This window comes from Camellia sinensis, chromosome 10 (assembly GCF_055761805.1).
Source record: "Camellia sinensis isolate YWXY chromosome 10, ASM5576180v1, whole genome shotgun sequence".
In the NCBI taxonomy this organism is placed as follows: Eukaryota; Viridiplantae; Streptophyta; class Magnoliopsida; order Ericales; family Theaceae; genus Camellia; species Camellia sinensis.
Genome location: NC_138970.1, coordinates 178,427,501 through 178,449,320, shown reverse-complemented (window position 1 = coordinate 178,449,320; position 21,820 = coordinate 178,427,501). Strand labels below are relative to the sequence as shown.

At 33.3% G+C, this 21,820-nt stretch overlaps 2 protein-coding genes and 1 non-coding gene across 3 annotated transcripts in view; 1 reads left to right on the top strand and 2 right to left on the bottom strand.

Annotated features, from left to right (window-relative positions):
• Positions 1-1,846: 1,846 nt before the first annotated feature.
• LOC114310332 (uncharacterized) lies at positions 1,847-11,448 on the bottom strand. The gene is made up of 9 exons (XM_082892923.1): positions 10,897-11,448; positions 9,241-9,983; positions 7,536-8,401; positions 6,991-7,276; positions 6,666-6,875; positions 6,139-6,312; positions 5,474-5,650; positions 5,255-5,368; positions 1,847-2,300 (listed from the first exon to the last, which is right to left on the bottom strand). The coding sequence occupies exons 2-9, from the start codon at positions 9,919-9,921 to the stop codon at positions 1,974-1,976; spliced, it is 2,835 nt and encodes a 944-aa protein (XP_082749049.1). The 5' UTR covers positions 9,922-9,983; positions 10,897-11,448; the 3' UTR covers positions 1,847-1,973.
• A 7,579-nt stretch (positions 11,449-19,027) lies between these two features.
• Positions 19,028-19,132, top strand: LOC145801805 (U6 spliceosomal RNA). The gene has a single exon (XR_014343456.1). It is a non-coding gene; the product is annotated as a U6 spliceosomal RNA (small nuclear RNA).
• A 91-nt stretch (positions 19,133-19,223) lies between these two features.
• LOC114310333 (NADH dehydrogenase [ubiquinone] flavoprotein 1, mitochondrial) overlaps positions 19,224-21,820 on the bottom strand; it is a 7,652-nt gene continuing 5,055 nt past the window's right edge. Inside the window, exon 3 of the mRNA XM_082892922.1 lies at positions 19,224-19,507. The gene's annotated coding sequence lies outside the window, so the exon portion shown is untranslated. The remainder of the gene's footprint in view (positions 19,508-21,820) is intronic.

The following is a 21,820-nucleotide window of genomic DNA, read 5'->3' as shown; positions in this document are numbered from 1 at the left end:
AACTGAATCAATCCATTTTTTGTTTTTTTTTTTTTAATTGTACTTGGCACAAGACAAGCATTTTCTCAAACTACGTTAGAAGTGGCTGGATAAAATTGTTTAAATGTTGATTTCATTAACATATTTTATCAATTTATATATATTTTATGTTCAATTATATAATTAATTTCTTTGTTCATAGCCCAATCAAATCTAAATTGGACTGTTATAAATAAAAATAAAAAAGCATAGAAGTGACAGCAAATGGGAGCAGGTTTAGATACCATGAATTTTTATATTAAAAATGAAATTGAATACGCCACCAGGCCTTGGACAATCACTCAAGACGGAGAGACTGACATATATAATTGCAACTTTCATAATATTCAAAATAAAAAATAAAAATAAAAAAAAGAAATCTAATAGCTTGTTAGGTGCTCACATGTCCATGTACCTACTGGTCCTAACAACTTTTTATTTTTGACTATTTTACAAGTCCAAACTAATTAAATTCTATGGAAGTTTTTTTTTTTTTTTTTGTAAGGATGAAATTAGGTTTGAACGTTAGGACACAAACTAAGCTATATTAGCGTTCGTCTGAGAAGTGGGGCTGGCTTTTAACTTTTTAATTATTTTAGTTTGAGATTAAAAAAAATCTCGTTTGGGATAAATTCTTTAACTTTTTTGACTTTTTGTGAGAGAAAGAATGTAATAATTATGGGTTGAATGTGATATTTTGTCTTTTTGTGACTAAAATAGCCCCAAACCCAACCCAACCCAACCCAACTTGCCAAACGAAAGCTTAGGGACTAAATAAGTTATTCGAACTTGATCCATATTCAATTTGTTAAAATCTTATTAATAAATGAATAAATTACAAACACACCCCTTAAAGTTTACTTAAATTACAAACTACTCCATGTGGTTCTAGAAATTACGTTATGCCCCCTTAAGGCTTCTAATTTCATAATAAATAAGTCATTTTATTGATAAACCATCAAGTTAATTAACAGTTTTTAATAATTTTAAATTTTATTTTAATTAATAATTCAGATAATATTATTATTGTATACGTGAACAGTTAGAAATTTCACTTTTTCAATTAATTTTGTTTAATAAAAAATTCTGAGAATAAGGTATTCGTAATTTTCCAAACCACATAGGGCAATTCGTATTTTAAATAAATTTCGAAAGATGTATTTGTAATTTACCCTTAATAAATTATATAGACAACCTAATGCTTTGATTTTGTAGGTAGAAAACCTTTTTTTAAAAATATTTTATGTATTATTTTTTAGTGTTTGATACTATAGAAAACATCAGTAAATGAAAACATTTTCGTTTTTCATGATCAATGAAAAACAAAGTCATTTGGGAGAAAAATGTTTGTCATTTTTGAAAAGTAAAAAAAAATATCTAAATTAAAATCTTACCAGCACTACAACCACTGCCACTATACCACAGTTATTGCCACCACCACCTCTATCACTACACCAATACTATCACTAATACAATCACTAACTACTAGTTTTAAAGTCGCCATCAAACATAAAAAGACATTTTCTATACGATTTCCGCCGAAATAAGCGAAATATAAGGAGGCAGGTTATACAGCCTGGGGATTAATCTCAGCATTATTAGGCCCATCAGGAGCTACCCCCAAGCTAAGCCACTAGCTCCACATGATATAACCTAAACAACTATGAAAATATGAAAACAAGCACGCTAGACTCCCCATTCTAACATAGAATCGGTCGGTATTTCTGATATTGATTCATACTGAATAATCTCTCCGTATTGCTATTTAAAACTTTGATTTAGAGCCAATATTGGAATCAACATCTGATCTCTGTATGCTCAAGCCGGATAAATTCATGTGCATATAATGATTATATAGAGGGGAAAAAAAAATCTAAGAATATGATCTCTTCGAATGTTTGCCTCAAAGACAAGATAGGTTATATACATAAATACATAGTAGATGACAAGGAATTCTATTCACCATTTCTCCATACTTCTCGTAGAAGCCGATATCTCACAACATTTCGACCGCCCTTTGGCATCCAGTTAGATTTTTCTGAAGAAGGGGAAACCAAGGAGTTGATGGTGACGATAGAAGTTATGGGTGAATCAAGTTCGTCAAGCTCATCGTCACTTGTATATGATTTTCTGAGCACTGAAGAGCTGCTCCTCTGCAGAGTTTGGCTTCCCACTTCTCCTATAAAGCCTGCAAGCGAAGCTGCTAGGGGTGGTGAATAGACTGTTTGAGTTGCAACACACGGGAAGGTTGTGACAGAAGCTCCTGAATCCTCCTGACCATCCTGAATCAAATCATGGAAACAGATAAGGAGAAGATGGTTTTCACTTTTGCAGATAATACAAAGCGTCTGGCTTCCCTCCAGTCCCAGATCGGACTGGAGGGTATTGTTGGGCTTGTGAGGGCCCACCACGAGTCCCGTTTCGATAATTCGAACCGTTCAATATGTAAAACTCGTCGAGTACTATATGCCTATACAAAATCACGTTAATCGGATATCGATAGCTCCGTAATCAAATCAGTTTTGTATATAAAACTATAAAAAAAATAGACAGTGAAAAAATAAATAATTGACAAAAATCTACCGATGAAATAGCTATCGATGTCTGATCAACTTGATTTTTTATAAGCAAATAGTACTCGACGAGTTCTACACATTGAACGGTTCGGATTATCGAAACGGGACTTGTGGTGGGCCCCCATAGGCCCAACAGTACTCTCTAATCCGATCTACGACTTGAGGAAGCCAGTCCCTAATACAAACATGGTGTCATTCCATTTCTTTCAGTGGAAAACCTTTTTAACAAAAAACGTTTTCCTATGTTTGATTATGACTTTAAAACTAATATACTACTGGTTGTATTAGTAGTGGTGTTAGAGATGGCAGCAGTCGAGGTAGTGTGGTGGTAGCATTGGAAAGAATTTAATTCGGAAAAAGTTTTTCACCTTTCAAAAGTGAAAAATATTTGCCGCCTAAATAAAGTAGTTTTCACTAGGGGTGCAACTCAGGCTGGTTTGGACGAAGTCTAGCCCAAGTTGTGCTGAAACCTGCCCAAGCCCGCCCAAGTACGAATTGTAATTCGAGGTTGTCTGCCTAAATCCGTCCCGAGTTAAACTTGAATTATCCGAGTTGCTAAATTACACAAAAATTTCAGCATTTTTTTACTATTTTATTAATTTGTTAAAATTAATCACTTTGCTTGGTTCCCATTTTTTAAAAACAGTTTTCAGAAAATTCTACACTCTTATTTTCCGTGTTTTTTGTTTTTACTGAATTTTTTTAATATTTTATGCAAATTTTTTACTTTTTAGACACAACTAACATAAATACACCTAAAAAGTAAAAAAATTGTAAAAAAAATCTTTTAAAAATTCACTAAATACCAAAAATACAAAAAAAAATACAAGAATTTAGTACATTTTTTGTATTTTTATGTATTTCTTAATTTTTTAAAATATTTTTTCATAATTTTTTTACGTTTTAAACACATCTAAGTAAAGTGCATCTAAAAAAGTAAAAAAAATGTTTAAAATTTTAAAAATATTAACTAAAAACAAAAAAACACGAAAATCAAAAAACTCAGTTCAAAAACTTAATCCAGAAAACTCAAACCAAACACAGTGAAATTGTATTTACATTTTTTTAAGAAAATCATTAATAATATGAAAACAAATAATTTGTATAATGTAAGTGAGATGCCGCTATGATAGTTTTTACAATTTATGAGTGAGAATAAAAATAAAAAAAAAGATTTTGTGTTGTGTTACTTATATATATAATATATATTCAATATGATTCAACGATCTAAATTAATTTAATATCATCTAATAGCTAATAATTTATATGTATATTAAATATTTATACATATAATTCAGGCTTCTGATTGCTCGAGTTGTTTGATATCTTTATCCAAACCCGTTCAAATTTAATTTAGGCTTATAAATTTTTGCCGAAGCCCTAAAAAAATTCAGGCTGAGCTCGAGTTGTTCAGGTTGAGTCCGCCCAAGTTGTGCCCCTAATTTTCTCTAAATTTCCTTTTCTATCATACAATCCATCAGAATATAAGGCAAATATATTCTAGAAAATATTTTCTACCAAAACAAACAACGTACTATTTTTTAGTTTTGCCGCCCCTATATTAGCATTCGCCCTTCTACCAACATGCCCATCACTAAAGGTTTTTTAAGACCGCCTTTTCATTAGTTGTGCCAACGAGTGAAAGACACATTCAGAGTCCAGTAAAGTTGAATGTGTTGGAAAAATGGTTTAAATTCTGATGTTTCGGAAACTTTATGCTAATTATTATATAGGACCCACAAGTCATTTATTGAGGGTTCGAGTAGCAATGTATTCGTTCTATATGGTGAACAAGATTATATAATTAGTGAGTCAAAACCATTTATAGGTGAATGGAAAATTGACTTCTAAGTAAGGTTTATGAACATTAGACATGTTTGTGAAAATTCTCAAAATGGTGTTGCATCATTTTCTACACAAGAAAATTATGAACAATTTGGAGAATATATATAAGGTCCTAGATAAGTTGGGTTTGGGTCAAGCCCATTACTTATTTTCTTGGGTCCAAATTGTTTGAATTAATGTTAGTTTGTTGCTGGAAAGTTTGAATTTTATATTCAAATTGCAATGGATTGCAACGGACATCAATGGACATAATTTCAAATTGAACAGACATGTCTTTCCATAACAGGTTTCCATTGCCTATATTAAGGCAGTCCTCCATCCTTTTTATTTCCAAGAAAGAAAACATTTTTTCCAGATCTTCCTTTTCCTTCTCTATTCATCTTGCATATTCCATTTTTAGAGTTTAAGTTTGAGTGAGTATAAAACACATATTTTGGTTCGTTGTACACTCAGAGTTAGTGCAAATTCTGTGTGTGGTGATTGTTGTATCCTGGAGACAGGACACCCATTGATCTCGTGCACCAGTGGAGAGGGCGTAATTCTGTCTTAAAGACACAGTGTCCATACACTGGCCTCAATCACATTTTCATACCTTTGTTTAATCTGCTATAAAGTTGTAAGTTTTTTTTTTATTATTTTTTTATTTTATTCATTCGCATGTAAATTCTCATATAATTAATTTACCAAAATTATTCTCCAACAGAATGATCAAAGACCAAATCAAGTGGATCCAGCAAATCCACAACCAGATAGTAAAAAAAGTAGGTACAGACATAGCAATAAAGGACCTAGCAAAATTCTAGGGTTGAACTAACCTCGGCATCCAGGGCATCAAGAAGAGCTGCTGGAATTGGGTTCGGAGAAAACTCATCTGGAACAAAATTGCCGAGAACCCTTTTGATCAACAGTGAACCAAACAAAGGACAGACCTTCAAACAGTGAGATTTAAAAGTTAAAATAGTGAATGAGGAATGAATATATAGACCGTCTCTTTCTGCCAAAAAAACATAAAAAATCAGAATTAAAGAACTCACCTCTTTCCTTGTGGAACTGTCAGCAAGCATTTCAGGTGGAAGCATCATGAGATCACTCAATGCATTTAGTAGACGGAAAGTCTTGAAAGATCTCACACATTCCATTCCATTATTGTCATCATTGTCATTATCTTCAATGCCAAAGAGATCCGATAGCCATCTGGACCAGTTCCCAATCTAATAGCCAGGGAAAACAAACAAAATACGACCTAGATAAGACTTGAGAGCAATTTCTATCTTCTGTCGTTGATGCATATTTCAGTACTCATTGAAAATCAATCTGTTTCTCCACTTGATAATCTAATCGCCCAAATAAGCGAAAACACTAGGCTTGTAATTCAGTTGAACACACGTCACAAGTTCAGGAAAAGTATTTGGCATTAGAAGGTTAAATCATCAAAGTCACAAATTTGCCACAATTTTCAATTTTGGACTAAATATGCCAGTTCTCATGATTTTCATAATGCTTCATTAGCTGACACTATAAGGCACAAACATCAAAATGATGCTATTCTATGAATACTCAATTAAAATCCAGTGAGGCACAGCCTGTCACTCTGGGGTTGTGCACATACAAGCATGAGTTAGAAAAAATTTAAAATTAATGGAACAATAAAAGATGGCACAAAAAAATAACCACGCAATACGAGTTTTTATATACTCACAGCATTTTTCAGTTGTGCACCAGCCCCAAAGCTTGATTTACCAGCAAGAATTGGAAGGACTTTAGGATCACTAATGGGGTCGGACACAGGATCTGTTGGCATTTCTTCAGCTGATTCACGAAGAATGGCATTGAACATCGCAACATCTAGTCTATCCACTAATTGCTCCATTACCTACAAACACAATAAGTGAAGCCATCACAATTCTATCTTCTCTTTCAAGAACAATATAATAAAGTCAATCAATATCACACATTTTAATCAATATCATATACATTTAAAACAATTAACCTCACAAGCATGCAAAACATGATGCAGCCATGCTCAAATACTGCATGTGAAGTCAAGCAAATAAAACAATGTGTATGTCCAAAATAGTATTTTGTTATGAAAATGAAGGATAATTATAAGTTTATTCATCCATAGACAAACATGAAATTTATCCTGCAATATTATCCAAGTTTGAAGTGATTATTTACCATGGGATAAACCCAATCAGGTAATGCACTTTGAGGGAAAATATTTACCAATCTAGCCAGCATTGGCAAGCAACCACACTCGTGCCCTCCAGCTCGAATGGGACAAAGCCTTTCACAGGCATCTTTAAAAGCCTTCTTCCAAAGTTCTATAGAGAAACTCCCCTGCTCTTGATCACCAAGAACATGTTTACTTTTCCTTGAGCTTGAACCTCTACCGCTACCGTTTGCTGCTGAGGACTGCATATGTGGGGTTAGAGTCTGCAGAGTAAAAAAAAAAAAAAATCAACCACTAAAAGTTATAGCGCCTGACTGAAGCAAAACTTGCTATTAGAGAGCACTTTCATAGCAAAAAGAAGAAGAACTCAGACAGAACCTGCCACCACACTGACTCAACGATTCGGGAGAAGATCCAAGTTTCAACTTTTTCCAATGCAATTATAAATGTTTGAGGGTTTTCCCAGTCTTCTAATTCTTGTATGGGATGGTTCTTTCCTTCTCCAGTGGAACAGAACTTATCTCGTTTATATGAGGATCTTCCACTTGACCCCTCTCCACCAACCGTAGTTTTCGTATGTGGTCCATCAGAAAGTGGCATTTCCCCAATAGCCTGGTTAACAATTGCTCTCAACATAATTGAATTTGACAACCAGAAAGTTAACCTGTATAAAATATGTAGAAGATTCAGCAAAATTCCATCACAGGAAATAAAAAATCCTATGACCGGGTATATCAAAAAGCTGTTTAAGTACACCCTTTTCTTCAACTTCTATTTTGAAGGTTTCACGAAATATATTCTAAAGCAGTATCTCAACTTTGTACAATCTCCATAATCTATCATGGAAACATTGTCAGTTTAAATTTCTGCAAAGCTTGACTTGCTGTATTAGAAGCAAATCCAAGTTTTGGAATTAATAGTACCTTGGGACATCATTTCCACATGATTTGGAAACCAAAATTAATCCCGAGACAGCCGCACTTGCTGCACTTGCCCTTTTAGCTTGGGACATGGATTTGCAAACATGAAGATAGAATCTAGAGAGACGCCGAGCTGGGGCATGAACCTTGTTTGTGGAACTCCCATGCTCAGAAACTACGGAATAAAGGGCGGCCTCAATAACGGCAGCTTCTCTCAACTCTTCCTCAAGCATCTCAACTCTTGACTCCCATTCAAATTTGCTTTCAGAAACACCATTGCTCGGTTTGTTTCCTTCAATTACTGCACTACTTGTAGCACTATGTTCCTGGGTATCTACTTCCTTTGCCTTCTCCATATTTTGATCATCGCCAGAAAACCCATTGGCCTTACCAGAGATATATGGTAGGTGGACAGACTTCATATGCTTTAGCTTATTATTGACCATGGTGATTCCCTGAACTCCTCCATGCACTCTCCTGCTGAATTGAACAGTCTCACTCCGTAGTGTTGTATGCTTTCTTGTAGTATCTTGTGGATATTTAGCTAATATATTTTCCAAAGAATCTGTTTTCTTCTCCACGATGTCCTGTTCATATTCTCGCCGTTCCTTTTCCTCTCTGATATCCACCAAAGCAGCATGTACCTCATCAGCAGTTGAAGCTTCCATCTGGCTGTTTTTGCTCTGTATCGCAGCTTGTCTGTTGTCATTTCCATCAGCTTCAAAATCTCTGAAGCTTACCTGGTCGGAGTTTACACGCACCTGAATCAATGCATCGGAAGATGCAACTTTAGCTGCGAGTTTGTCAACAAAATTGTCCGTGACAGATTGTTGAGCATTTTCTTGAATTTTGCCTTTGCTATTAGCAACCTGCTCACAAAAATAATTGGTTTTATTTCCTATTCAAAGTTTCTTATGCAGTTGTAAGACTCAACCATATCTTGTTACTCAAGGAATAGAAGATAATAAAAAAAAATGAGGGTGAAAGAATTTTCTCGACTGGAATAATTGGAACAAATAAGCATAATAATATATATGGAATTCCCCAAATCTGAGGATAATGCTGCCAATGACAAACACTCCGATCTACCGTTAAACTGTTTAAGTGATTCAGCCGCTGGATTCCCAAATTCCACTACCAAATGTTAAACAGGTTCTCCACCACCCTTTTGCGTGCTATCTTTTGCTGAGTTTGATCCATTCTGCAATTTCATTTCCACTGCATATTAAACTGTCCAAGACAATATGACAGCTGGTAAGAGAAAATGAAGGTATGCCATCACATCATTTTAATAATGACCATCCACCATTCTTCTTTTCTTTTTTTTTTTTTTTTTTTTGGGATACACATCCATCATTTATTTGGTCTGTAACTGTACTCCACGAAAGTAGATTCAAACTAATTATTGTAATTATATAACATAATAATGATCCTTCCACATTTCATTGTCCAACCTTTAAGATTGTCGATTTACATATCCAGCTTGTCTGAGTTGAATGGAAAGATCAACCCCAAAGCATGCTTCATAGGCATTGCATAAGAGTAACTAAGACCATTCCATAGCCGAACAGATAGAGATGCATTATTCTCACCCAACCGATATAAAGATCCAACACAAAATAATGTTTGAATCGATGTATATTAAGTAATTCAATGCACACCAGATTGAAAGTGAAATAAGGAAATAGAAGACAATGAGTTTGTATACCTCTTTATTTTGAGAGTGTGAGCCCTTATTAGCCTCAAAAGCAGACGAGGAAGTAGTCCGTGACGAATGTGAGGAGACATCATCGTCTGTAAAAGAAGCAATCTCAGATTCATCATCATTATCTTCATTCATCAATGCTGAAACAAACTCTCCCACATCCTTGTCGAGCGATGCTTCTTTTGATAAGCTTCCATTTGGTGATGGGTTGGAGCTATCCTTATCAAACGGCTGTACACTGACATACAAAACAGGTGGGGCTGCATTCTTCGAACTCTTCTTGCAGTTCACAAGAGCACTGATGGCTAAATTCTCTTTGATAATTCCATAATCCGCAAGATTTATTATGGCAGACCCCAAGAGTTGACCTTTTGAAGCCTTGTCCTTTCGAGATTCATACAAGTAGAACTCCAAGCAGTTCTTCTGAAAGTTATCACGGCCCTTTTTTTCTCTACATAGAGTCACTGGAAGCGCGAACGATTCATTGAATTCAATATTGCAATCCCCAGCAACCGAAGAAAGGGACCCCAAATTCTGATCACCATTGTCCCATTGAAGCAATACAGACTGAACAGATCTCAGAGACTGTGATGGTGGCCAAGGCTTAATTTCTTGCACATTGACAATGTAATCGACATGAACAGAAGTGCCTTTTCGGTTCTTTGACCTCAGCCCAAGCACCATTGTTGAAGATAAAATCTCAAATCAGAATGCTCTTACTTGATATGTGTGATCAACCACAATGCCTCCAAAGTCAACAAATTAAAATGCAATTGAAATCATAAGGACAAACCAAATCAGAATCAAACAAAAGTACATATTAGACACTTTTTCATGATATGAATTGAATTTGGTCATGATATGCCAAAGCTCAGTTTATTCAAGAGGATAATATTAAAATGGGATTTGCAAGAAAGAAAGAGAAAAGTGAATATAAGAAAGTCATCAAAACAAATGACTAAGCCCCACCCCACTCATTCAGATCGTTAAAACTAAATATATTTATATACACCGACTTCCATGTAAAATATACATAAAATATTCATGAGGAAGACCTCAACAAATGCGAGAAAGAAAGAGAGAGATACCCAATTGAACTCAAATGATGGGTTGAAAAAGGACATTGATTTGCTCAATGGCAATTTTAAAAAAAAAAACTGGGAATTAGCATAATCAAAATAGCAAATCGACCAAAACCCAGGTAGGAGCAACCCAAGTAGAATCAGAAGCAAAGAAAGCAGAAACACTCAAATCAACACAATGCAACCACTATGAAGTCCCAAAACCCAGTATAGGTGACACACAATACACAGAGAGAGAAAGAGACATATAACAAAGATTGTGTGAACAAAATTGAACTCAAATGATGGATTTAAAAAGTGATCAATTATGGTGAGAGGTAGAGAAAGAACATTGATTTGCTCAGTGTCAATTAAAAAAGAAAAATTGGGAATTAGCATAATTAAAGCAGCAAATCAAAGAAAACCCAGATACAAACAACCCAAGTAGAATCAGAAGCAAAGAAAACAGAAGCACTCAAATCAAATCAACACAATGCAACAACCACTATGAAGTACCAAAACCCATTATAGACAACGCACAATACACACAGAGAGAGAGAGAGAGACATATAACAAAGATTGTGTGAATTATAGTTACCAAATATAGTAGGGAGGGACGAATCGGGAGAGAAATGCTGTAGAAAAGAGAGGCAAACTGTGATTGTTCCAAAGCTCTTCGATTCTCTTCTCAGCTCGTACTTCAATTCAATTATTTATTCATTTTTTGCTTTTTAACTACAAGCTTTTTTAATTTGTTGGTCTGTTGATGATCAAAGCTGAAAAAGGTGAAAAAGTCGATAAGAGAGAGGGGCAATGAAGGAGGAAGAAGATGCAGGATGGTTTTGGTTAGTATTTTGAGATAAATTTTTATTTTTTATTTATTTTTTATGTTTTTTTATTATATTTTGAAAATGATTTTTGAGTTATGATTTGATATTTTGTATAGATATGTTTAAAAGAAAAAATAATTAAAAAAAAGATGAACGATAAAAAGTAACTGAGGTGTGATAAAAAGAAGTAAATTTTAAAAAAAATTTATAATCAAACATATTTTTAGATAATTGTTTTTAAAGTATATTTTAAAACACAAATTAAACACACTCGCGATTTCTGAAAGTTGTGTGCGCACACGGACTCTCTCAAATGTGAACCGTTGTTATCCTTTTAATTTTGTGTTTTTGTATTTTTTATATAAAAAAATAATGAGAATATTTATTTGAAAAGTTATTAAGGTTTTATTTGTCATTCTCTAAAAAATTTAAAAAGTCACTATTTTATTAAAATCACATTATCTTATTTAAGTCATATCATCTCTCTATTATATCATTTTAAATTCAACCCATATTTCATAAAAAGTAAAAAAATGCACTTATTTAGAACAGCTCAAACAACCCTGTAAGTTATTTTAGGGTTCGTTTGGGATATAGATTAACTTTTTAATTTTTTAGTTATTTTAACTTGGGGCTAAAAAGTCTCTTTTAGAATAGACTTTTTGGCTTTTTTAACTTTTGTGAGAGAAAAAACTAAGATGATTATGGATTGAATGTGGTATTTTTTCTTATTGAACTAAAAAATCTATTTTATCTTTTTGTAGTTAAAATAGCCAAAAAACCATGCATGCCAAATGAAAAGAGTTTGTTTAGAAAGTGGGTTGGTTTTTTGACTTTTTAGCTATTTTAGTTTATGGCTAAAAAGTCTCGTTTGAAATAGGCTTTTAGACTTTTTGTGAGAGAAAAAAATGTAACGATTATGAGTTGGATGTGACATTTTATCTTATTAGACTAAAAAATCTATTTTGTGTTTTTGTGACTAAAATAGCCCCAAACCCAATCTAACCTAAATAGCCAAAGGAAGGCTAACTATTTTGGTCTGGTTAAAATAGTTTTGTTGGGAAGAGAGTTAAATTTTTTTTGTAGTTAGATGTGACATTTGTGAGTGAAAAGATAAAATGATTATGAATTTAATGTGATATTTTATCTATTTTGTCTTTTAATACTATTTTAACCAAAAAGTCAAAAAAGCATGTTTCCAAACACCACAATTTATTTTTTTATTGATTTGTTTTTGTAGAAAATAATTTGGACAATATAAAAAATAATTTACAATTATGATTGTGTTTTTTTAAATAATTTTTCAGATTTTTTTTTTAATCGGAAGATTAATTTTTTTAATATATATATATATATATATATACATACATATAAGATAATTTTTAAAAACAAAATTTAACGTTTTCAATATTTAAATGATGTGATCCTTGTAATAAGAACACAAATTTTAGTCCTATGGAATGTAATATGTATTTTTCTCTAAAAATTAATGACCATTAGAGTAAGGATATAGGAGTACTAAACATATCATTATATCAAATTCATTTTTTTTTAATAATTTTAAAATAACAAACATATATTATCTTTGTTGATAATTATTTTTTTATTTTATATTAAAAATAAAATTTTACGATTCTCGATCTAATCTATTAGTATCTCTCAATAATCTTACTTAGAATTCTGATTTTAATAAATTTGAATATTGATCTTTACCTCTACTCCATAACAAATTTAAATTTAAATGAAAATTCTCAAAAATTATCTCGACACTTTTACAAAAATTTACATCAAAAGGAGTTTTACTTAAACTTTTAGTCTACCAAAAGATTTTTTTTTTTTTCACTCAAATTTTTAAAAGCTAATTGTGGTGATATAATTCTAAATTTAAAATTATGCCACTACCCAATTTTATATTCAAGTTTAAATTTAACCATTGGAATACTCTATATCAAATTAAACATTTACTCAAACTAACTTGAAGCAGACTTTGGATATATTTTTCGAGCTAGTTTTGTTTTGTTTTTTTGTTTTTTTTATTTATTTTTCAAATGTATATATCCATTATTCTTTTATTTAAATACTTGCGGAACAATGATTACAACCTTTATGAAGAGTAATTGCCCGTTGCCCTCGCCAATACATAAGAATATAAAAATATTATGCGTCTCAAATTTTTTATTAAATAAATAATCAAATATCTTATATTGATGTGAACTTATACTTTTGTAGTTGTCACATTCATATATGAGATATTTGATCATTTATTTAGTAGATGAATGATGTGTGAAACATTTGATCATTTATTTGGTAGAAAATTTAAGGCTTGTTTGGTTTGTATTTGAGAAACATGTTTTGAGATAAAAAGTACAAAAATTTGTTTGGTTTGATTTTTTTCAAAAGATGTCTTGAAAAATTATTTTTTAGAGAGAGTTTTGGAAAAAGTAATTGATTTGATGTGTATGAGAGATAAATTTGTTTGGAAAACTTGTAAACCAAACAAGTTTTGAAAAAAAAAAATTAGAAAAATTTGTTTGGTTTGATTACTTTTGAAAACTTATTTATAGAGAATTTTTTCCAAAATTTTTTGAGAAACACAAACCAAATAAGGCCTTAATATCTCTAGCATTGATAGAATATGCATCAATTGATATATTAATTAGGGTACTAATGAATGATGTGCCATAATTTCAGAGGCATTGAGTCATTATAAATTATAATTTGTATAATCAGTAGGATTATAATTTTAAAATAATAATATCATAACTATGCTGATACACTAATTATACTAATTAGTGCATGTAGCACCACCAATACATAAATATCAACAACATTGTAAGGTTCTGTTTGGAAAAAATTATTACATGAACTTAAGCCTACCAAAAACGTGATGGGTTGTTTTTTGTTTGATGAAGCAGGTCTACTACAATAATGAATATTTTGATTTCAAAAAGTCCAATAATACAAAATTTAAACACAAAATTAGTCACCAAAATATAATAATAATGAGAGCAGCTCCTCCATAGTCCCACTCGGTTTGAACCGACCTTATATTCACCTCAATAATTTAAATTGTTCATTTTATGGGACTTATAAAAAAAAATTAAGTTAATCAGATATGATAACCACTTAATCGAATCATATTTATCTAAAAAATAAAAATTTAAAAAATAGACTAATTATCTTCAAAATCATACAATTTGACTATCTATCTATTTTTTTCATACAAATATAATTCACAAGTAATTATTAATATCTGATCACTCTGATTACATCATAAACTGTTCAAATTATGGGGACAATCCAAAATGGGCCCGTAATGTTTGAACTGGACCGGACTTCTTTGCTTCCTAAATCAAAAAAAAAAAAAAAAAACAAATCTTATATAATGTAATTCATTCATATATTTTTAATATTGTATTTGATTTTTTATATTCCTAACATTTATGTTTGATTTTGATGGGGGAGAGGGCGATGGGAACTTAAGTTGGACTTTGGCCTTGTCTTCACCAATCGACATTTCTAGATGAATGATTACTTGCTTTATAAAGTTGAAAAATGGGTTGAAAATTGAGAAGAGTGAAGAATACAAAGAAAGAGGAAGGTTGAACCATCCACGTTGAGTTGAATATAAGCTTTGATTTAATATCTAAGGTAGAGATGCCCTCTGAATTTGAAGTTGACCTTGGATCGATCAATTTTTTTAAAATATTTAAAAGAAAATTTATTTGGCATCTTATTTACACCACATTTTATGTTTTCATTGATCGTGACTTATTAATTATGATCAAATTTTATTATAGTCTGTCAATTGAAATTATAAATTATTTTCAAAGAAAAATCTTGACCACATTTGTTTTTATTAGTATTTTTGTAGATAGGCATGTTAACGTGGCATGATAGATATGTTAAGAACGTGACATAATGACATGTTAAATGGAGAGTAAAAAAGTTAAGAATTGAGCAATTTGAAAGTTAATTGCTGAGATTAAGGAGCCAATATCAAATCAAGTACCAAATCTACAAAATGTTTCTTATCAAAGATTGGATATGTATCATGTTAAAGAAATCATGGGTTTGTTGAGGAAATTGTGAGCTTAAGTTATCTCTTTCTTTTATGTGATTGAATCTATAAATAAGCCAAGAGAGATACAAAAAGAGATCAATGAATCTCAAATATCAAACACACTCATGTAGAGTTATTTAAGAGTATTTCTAAATTAGCTATTTTAGGAGTAGATTAAACAAATAGTTTTTCCAACCCTCCATTTCTCTTCTTTCTGTCGATTGCTGTATTTATTCAATTTTTATTCTTGTTTAAATTCTTGTGACAAGTGACAATTTATTCTAATTAATACATATTCTGTTCTGTCCAATCTCTTCTTTACTGGATTATCTCCAGGAAAATCTTTAATTTGTTTAAGGCATGAGAGTCAACCACAAAATCTAATCTTTTTGTGTTTATTAAAATTAGTTGAAACTTATCGACCGATCTAAACTGAATTTTTGCTAACACATTTATTATATTTATGATTTTGTTAATGAATATTTTAAGAACATGACTAATTATTTAGGGTGTGTTTGGTAACGTTTACGTTTTCAGTTTATATTTACAAAAATTTTATAAACTGATTTTTGTTTATTTTTTGTTTATTTTTAGAAAAGTATAAACTACAAACGCGTTTGGTAATTGACAAAATGTTTACAAAATTTTAAAAATATAAAAAAGAGTGAAAAATGACAAGTGGCGGCAAGTGGCGGCGAAAGACGGTAGGTGGTGGGTAGATGGTGGTGGTGGGTAGTGGTTTGTGACGGGTGGGTAGGTGACGGTGGCGGGTGGTAGGTGGTAGCGAGTGGGTGGCGGTGGCGGTGGCGGTGGCAGTGGCAGGTGGTGGAAAGTGGTGACGGTGGGTGGTGGGTACCTGGCGGTGGTGGGTACCTAGTGGTGGTGGGTGGTGGCGGGTGGGTCGGTGACGGTGGTGGGTGGTAGCGAATGGGTGGTGGCGGTGGCGGTGGCGTTGGCGGGTGGCGGGTGGTGGTGGTGGTGGCAGGTGGCTGGCGGATGGCGGATGGCGGGTGGTAGTGGGTGGTGGCGGGTGTTGGTAGTGGGTGTGTGGGTGGGTGACGGTGACGGGTGATGGCGAGTGGGTGGTGGTGGTGGCAGGTGGGTGGCGGATGGCGGGTGGTGGCGGGTGGGTGGTGATGGTGGTTGGGTGGGTGACGGTGGCGGGTGGTGGGTGGTGAGTGGTAGCGAGTGAGTAGTGGTGGGGGTGGTGACAGTGGTGGCGGCGGGTGGTGGGTGGTGGTGGCAAGTGGGTGGCGGATGGCGGGTGGTGGTGGGTAGGTGGCGGGTGGTAGGTAGGTGAGTAGGTGACGGTGGCGGGTGGTAGGTGGTAGCGAGTGGGTGGTGGTGGTGGGCGGTGGTGGCAAGTAGGTGGCGGGTGGGTGGTGGGTGATGGTGGTGGTGGTGGTGGTGGGTGGCGGGTGGTGGTGGCGGGTGGGTGGGTACCAGGTGGCTGGTGCTGGTAGGTGGCCGGTGGTTGCAGGTGGTGGCAGGTGGGTAGTGAGTGGTAATGGCAAGTAGGTGGCGGGTGGTGGTGGTGGTGGATGGTAGTGGCGGGTGGTGGGTGGTGGATGGCAGGTGGGTGGTAGGTGGTGGTGGTGGTGGTGGTGGTGGTAGTGGCAAGGGGTGGGTGGTGGTGGCAGGTGGGTGGTGGTGGCGCGCGGGGAGTGGGTGGTGGTGGCAGGTGGGTGGTAAGTGGTGGTGGCAGGTGGCAGGTGGTGGTGGTGGTGGTGGTGGGGGTAGGGAGTGGGTGGTGGTGGCGGAAGACAGTGGTGAAAAATGGTGGCGGGTGGTGGCTAGTGTTGGGTGGTTAAAAAAAAAAAAACTGAAAACTCAAAATGGAAACGCATTTTTTGTGTTTTCATTTTTTGACCAAATTTATAAACTGAGACCACTGATTTATAAATCAAAAATTTTACCAAACAAGTTTTTATTTGAGTTTTTTAAATTTTTGTAAATATAAACAGAAAACTAAAAACGTAAGTGTTACCAAACGGCACCTTAATAGTTTTTAATATCTGTGGTATTATGGTTCAAACATAGCAACAAAAAAAAAATATATATATATATATATATATTGATAAAAAATACAAACTTGCCACTATTAGGGAGTGGAGGAAAAAAAAAATGACTCATTTAATGTGTATTGTAGCTTTTTATTTAATATAAATATTACGTAAATAATGTCACTTTCTAAGGATATTTATTAATATATTTAAAATAATTAAATTACACTTAACACTTCTACTGTTACTAAAATATCACTTTCGTATATTTGTTTTTAATTGTAACGATCAATTTATTACATATTAAGCCTCCGTTTGGGAAGTGGGTTGGCTTTTTGGCTTTTTGGTTTTTTTGGCTATTTTAGCCTGGGCTAAAAAGCTTGGTTTGGGAAGAGCTTTTTGACTTTTTGGCTTTTTTGATTTTTTTTGTGAGAGAAGAAAGTAATGATTATAGGTTGGATGTGATATTTTGTTTGTTATAGCTAAAATAGCCTATTTTGTTTTTTGTGACTAAAATAACCAAAAAAGTCTGAAAAAACCCTTGCCAAACACAGGCTAAGGCAGGATAATGACATCAGTAAGGCTAACATTGACAAAACTTGTTAGGTGAGCCAAAAGTTATTATTTATTTATTTATTCTTTTGTCTATGTGATCTCATTATTATCTTTACACTTTCATCAAAATCTCATTTAATGTCTCCGCTTTTAATTTTCATCTGCCACATTAAATGGACAGAAGGCTATAACTTGAATTAAAATATGAAGGCCATTTTTTTATAAATTTCTTTTTATCTACTTGTGTTTTATTTAGTCTATATTATTTTTTTAAATTCTAATAAGTCCTATAAGTGACATAGTTACCAAAATATCTCTAATAATATTCACATTTATAGTGTGAATATGCTGTGATGTAAATATTCGCACCGTCAATGTGAATGTGAACATTCACAGGTCAATGTGAATATTCACATTGTAAAATATAAATGTTCATGTTAACAAATTACTAACCGTTCAAAAATATTTGTAAGAGTAGAAATGTTCATAAAATACTTTAAATACGACAATTAAGATTTGATAGATCAAATATTCAAATAATAGGACTTACTAAAAAACAAGATTATCTTATGGACTAATTGAGATACAAATACTTAAAAAATAATTTTCTAATAAATATCCCAAATATAAAGAATTGACTACCATAATTAAAACTGAAATAATCAAAATGATATATTTATTTTGTGTATATTTATTTTTATTTTCCTTTTGTTCATAGTCACACATGGACCATGGTTTTAGTTAACAAAAGATTAAGTACATTTGAATATTATTCTTCTAGATCAAGCAATAGCTTAAGTAAAAGGAAAATAGAACTTAGAAGGAATTTTTTTTTTTTTTTTAATTTAAAAAAAAAAATTGAAACTTTGAATGGACTGAATATATTGGGGTTTACTTCCATTGAGAACCCTACCAATTACCCTTTCGATGTTATAGAAAATTTAATATATTTTTTTTATAATGTCCATTTTATTTTAATGAAACAAAAACTACTAATCCACTTGTTCACAGTTCTTCTATGTGCACATAATCTTGTCACACAAACCATCCCACCCCATGTGAGGGTGATATTCTCCAAATTCCTAATCGAGTTTACATGCAATTCAGAGTAATGTAATCATATTAGTTTAGTGATTTAGAAAAGGAAGAAGTAAAAGATCATACATAAGACTCGACTCTCACTTACAAGAAGGCCTAGGAATATGAAGAACAAGAAAAAAAGCTCAATTTCCTTCAAACTAATTGAAAAGGATGTTGCAATATTACCAACACAATGAATCTTCAATCTTGTTAATTCTGATAAAATTTAAATGATACGGAGAAGATTAACATAGCCCCTAATCAAAGATGATGCACAAATCGTGAAACAGTCCCCCAAAAAAATGAATATGCAATCTCTAGTTTTTAATTCATTTTTTCAACAAGAAGAAGCAAAGAGGGTCAAATTAAGTTTGAACTAGGTGCCATGGCTATATCTTCCAATCCCATCTCAAACCTGCAACAGGCATTTTTTTTTTTATTGATGAAACTGAGAAACTTAAAAAGAAAGTGTTTCTTCAAGCTGTCAAAACCATGACAAGCTTATCTTATATCCACAAGGCTCAAAACACATGAATAACAATAAAATCATCCTGACCCAATAATTCTGATAAATTGATACAAGCATAAAACAAGCATGCGACTCATTAGGCCATCCAGCTAACTTTTGGACTACTTTCCACAATTTTATTCCACCATCCAGCACCCAAAGGTGTTTACCTACATAGCAGAAAAGACAGACAAGAATTACTTCAAATCAGGAAAAAAGTAGATAATTATTGTCCTAGAGTGGACATATAGTATTGACATCTTGAAATGATTAATTGTATTACTCTATAATCTTTCCTTTACCCTTATGATAATGACTGTTTTATTCCCTTTCCACTGTTTTCTTCCATAAGACAACAAAATAGCGACTATTATCTTAGCCTTCATCCCAATAATATGTCACATTTTTCTACTAACGCTTCATTTGTTAAATTCCAACCGAAAACATTTTTTATGAAAAACATTTTCAAAAATTATTTTCTATAAAATTATTTTCCAATGTTAGGTAACCACCGTGAAACTAATGTGCTATTGATTGTAATAGTGGTGAGGTGATAGCGGTAGTAGTATGGTGGCATTGGTATGACTTTAGTCTGAAAAATATTTTCCACCTTTCCAAAGTAAAAAATATTTTCCACCCACACAAGCTTTTTTTCTGAACTAAGACAGAGTATATGGAGTGTAAATTTAGTAACAGTAACAATGAAAGCAGAGGAGAAGTAAAAATTGAGAATCAAGAACTGCCTAAGAGTGAATATTTTCGTTATTTAGGGTTGATTATCACAACAGCGGGGGAGATTGATGCAAATTTGGCCCATAGGATTAAGGCGAGATGGCTTAAGTGGAGAACTGTGTCTGGAGTACTGTGCGATAAACGAATACCCACTAGCAAGGATCTGAAAAGCAGTTGCGGTCGCCGTAATGGTGGCGGTGGCGGTGGCGGTGGCGGTGGCGGTGGCGCGGTTGCGGCGTGTAAAGACTGTAACGTAATGGTTGCGGTAACCGGAACCGTGAATTTTTTTATTTTTCGCACAATTTGAAAAAAACTTACCGATACGCATATTTTTTTCCCATGATCATATTTATTGGATTTAAAATAAATATTGATCAATTTTTGAAAATTTTTAAGTATGATCCAATATATTTCATATTTTTAAATCACTATAAACTGAGTTTTTTACATTTTATTTTAATAATTAATGATTTTATATTATTCAAAAAATCAATCACTAACTATTATATATAAGATAAACAATAACAAAAGTAAGAGAATAAATAAGAGCCTAAATATATATATACATATTTTAACCAAGCCAAATAGATAATGACCACATTTAGTATTATTATTATTATTATTATTATTATTATTATTATTATTATTATTATTATCAAACAATATATAGATAGACACATACAAACAAAATGATTGAGTGATAACAGCTGAATAGAATAGCATAGGTCTTACAGCTTCAACAAATCAATAACATGTTCTTCATCTTCCCTCTTTTCTCTCTCTATCTCTTGATCCTCCATCTTCTCTCTTTATCTTCCCTTTTCTTTCTATCCCTTTTCCCTAATTTTCAACTTTTTTTGTATTTTTTCAAAAGAAGCAGTTCGGAACTGTTACGTAACGGTGCATAACAGGCCGTTACAGCTGTTATAGCGCCGTTATGACTACTACGGTAGCCACTACGGCCGACACACCTGTGAATCTCAATTACACTGCAAAAGCGGCCGTAACAAGTGGCGGTAACTACCACGACCATTACGTAACGGTTACGGCCGCTTTTTAAAACTTTGCCCACTAGACTAAAAGGTAAGTTCTATAGAACGGCTATTAGACCAACGATATTGTATGGAACAGAGTGTTGGACAACCAAAAAATAACATGTCGATAAGATGAGTGTTGCTGAGATGAGGATGCTAAGGTGGATGTATAGCAAAACTATACAAGACAGAATTAGGAATGAGTACATTCGAGAATAGGTAGGAGTAGCACCGATAGAAGATAAGTTGAGAGAGAATCGATTGAGATGGTTTGGTCATATTCAACGGAGACCAATTAGTGAAAAGATGCGATGCAGTGATGGTAGATGGAAATGTTAGGGGACCGGGTAGACCTAGATTAACGTTGACTAGCGTTGTAAATAGAGATATGGATCTATTTAATTTGACTAATAAAATGACCTTTGATAGAGCTGCGTAGAGAAGAAGGATTCATATAGCTGACCCCATTTAATGGGGCTTAAGACTTGGCTTGGCTTGGCTTGGCTTGGTATGGTATAAGCTTGTTTTTTATTGACAACAAAACACTTTCCATTGACTTTCATTTTCTATCATACAAAATGTCAAAAAAATATTTTCCGCTAAAAAGAGCATAAATGTCTATTAGAAGAAGGATACAATATCATAACAGTACGTTTTAAGTTTTGGAGGTTACCATTAACAAACATGTCAAATCCAAGTCAGTGTGCTTCTTACTTG